General features: G+C 40.0%; 1 gene segment (V, D, J or C); it reads right to left on the bottom strand.

The window, feature by feature from the left end:
- Positions 1-292: 292 nt before the first annotated feature.
- On the bottom strand, positions 293-801 carry LOC123484146. The segment is given in 2 exon segments: positions 293-597; positions 712-801. Coding segments are annotated over 2 exon segments (348 nt in total).
- Positions 802-2,074: the final 1,273 nt, after the last annotated feature.

The following is a 2,074-nucleotide window of genomic DNA, read 5'->3' as shown; positions in this document are numbered from 1 at the left end:
CAATTAATGTATTATTTAGTGTTGTGTTGTGGCTTTGCTGTCATGCATCTAAAACATTTTTTTTTTATTAGCCCCACCAAGATTGACATGCTAAAATCGCTACTGGTCCAAGCCCATTCTTTGATATCCTGTCAAAGATACCCATCTAATATAAACTAAATTAATCATACCATGGGGGGATTTGACCTATATTTATTAAGAAGGTCAATATCGCCCCCTCCTGATAGATACATATCACTCCAACCGTTTAAGGGATGAGTGAGTTTTTGTACAGGTCTGCTGCTGGAATGTATCACTGTGAGTCTTTGGCACAATAATACACAGCTGTGTCTTCAGTCTGTAGGTTCTGCCCTGTTAAAGTCACAGTATTGCTGGAGGAGTCTAAAGTGAGGCTGAACTTGTTTTTCAGGGAATCCTTGTAGGATGTTCCTCCAGTACATATGCTTCCAATCCACTCCAGTTCTTTCCCTGCAGGTTGTCGGATCCAAGCTGTCCAATAGCTAGATAAAGAGTATGAGACTTTACAGGAGATGGTCAGTGGTTGACCTGGCTGGACATTCATAGAGGCTGGCTGAGTGAGTTCTTCACAGTGAACACCTGTTGGAAGAGAAGGAAGGAAGAGATAATTACAAGCTCCAAATAGTGTCAAATTATATCAGTCTAATTCAAGTTTCATTAATGTGTCTTTCCCCCAGATCCAAAGAGACTCACAGTAGGCAGCTGCCAGCAGCAGCAGCAGAGATGCAGGAAACATGGTTTGTGTTGAAGCTGAACTGGTGGGAGATGCACTTCTCTACTCTCCAGGACTCAGAGGGACGAACTATGGAACACACAATGAGAGACAGTTTATATAATGGAGGGAGAGGAGTCTAGCAATAAGTAATATTTGCATAAGATAGTGAAACAGGTATAAAATAACTGCCAATATTAGTTGAAAATGGCAGGGGGGTGGGGGCTGTGAACATTTGACAGTTTCTGACTCTACACTTACTATTTAGAATGGTTAGAAAAGGCCTCAATTATGGGACACAGATGACATAGATATTTTATTTCGTTGTTGGTAATCATAATATGTTGAAAAAAGAAAACAATAATTATCATTTTAAAATTATTGTGAACATTGTCATTCTACAACATTCATCTGAGGGTATTGATGCTTCTTGTGCTGAATGTGGAAGTGGTTTTTGTACAGCTCTCCCACCACTCTCTCTCACTGTGTGTGCCGGGCACAGTAATACACTGCTGTGTCCTCACTTTTCAGGTTGTTCATCTGTAGGTACAGCTTACTGCTGGAGTCATCTCTGGAGATGGTGAATCTACCCTGGACTGACTGGGAATAGAATGGACTCGATCCACCAGTGTGTATAAAGGCAACAAACTCAAGTCCTTTCCCAGTAGCCTGTTTCATCCAAGCCATATAATAGCTACTGAATGTGAACCCAGAGGCAATACAACTCAGTTTGTTGGATTCTCCAGGGATTTTAACCACTGGTCCAGACTCAGTCAATGTCTGACCATGAACACCTGTGGAAATAGAAAGCAGAGATCATGTTGAAGAAAAACCTGATGTGTGGATATATTTCCTTGATAAACATTGTTAATATCCTCACCTGTTAAATAGACTATCAGTAAGAGTGTTACTGTGGTAGGAAACATGGTGCTCTGTGTAGTTCTCTAAAGGTAGTTGAGACAGTCCTCAGCAGAAACAGCCTTCAACAGAGACATTAATAAAGATGGAGGACTGGAGAGTTTCGCATGATCTCCTCCTCTTCAGAAGAGGCTTTGAAAACGACCCACTCTTCACCTAGTAGGCCATATTGAGATGTTCTGCTATGATAAAAACAGCTGTTTGTGTTCCTATTTATGGTATTTCTATTTTATAAGATAGATTGATGATGAATACATTTCCTATTTACAACAAAAAACCTGAGGAAGAGTTGTAAGGACAGTTTGAGAATGAATGTACTAATTATTACTCATGACAGTAGAATAATATTGGTACAAGCTTGTCATCATGTTGTCAAAGTAAGACCAAAGACCAACCGTAACATTAGAATCAACCACACAATATCTA

Source organism: Coregonus clupeaformis, unplaced genomic scaffold (assembly GCF_020615455.1).
Source record: "Coregonus clupeaformis isolate EN_2021a unplaced genomic scaffold, ASM2061545v1 scaf0205, whole genome shotgun sequence".
Classification (NCBI taxonomy): Eukaryota; Metazoa; Chordata; class Actinopteri; order Salmoniformes; family Salmonidae; genus Coregonus; species Coregonus clupeaformis.
The sequence above is the reverse complement of the archived record's forward strand: the minus strand, read 5'-3'. Positions and strand labels throughout refer to the sequence as shown.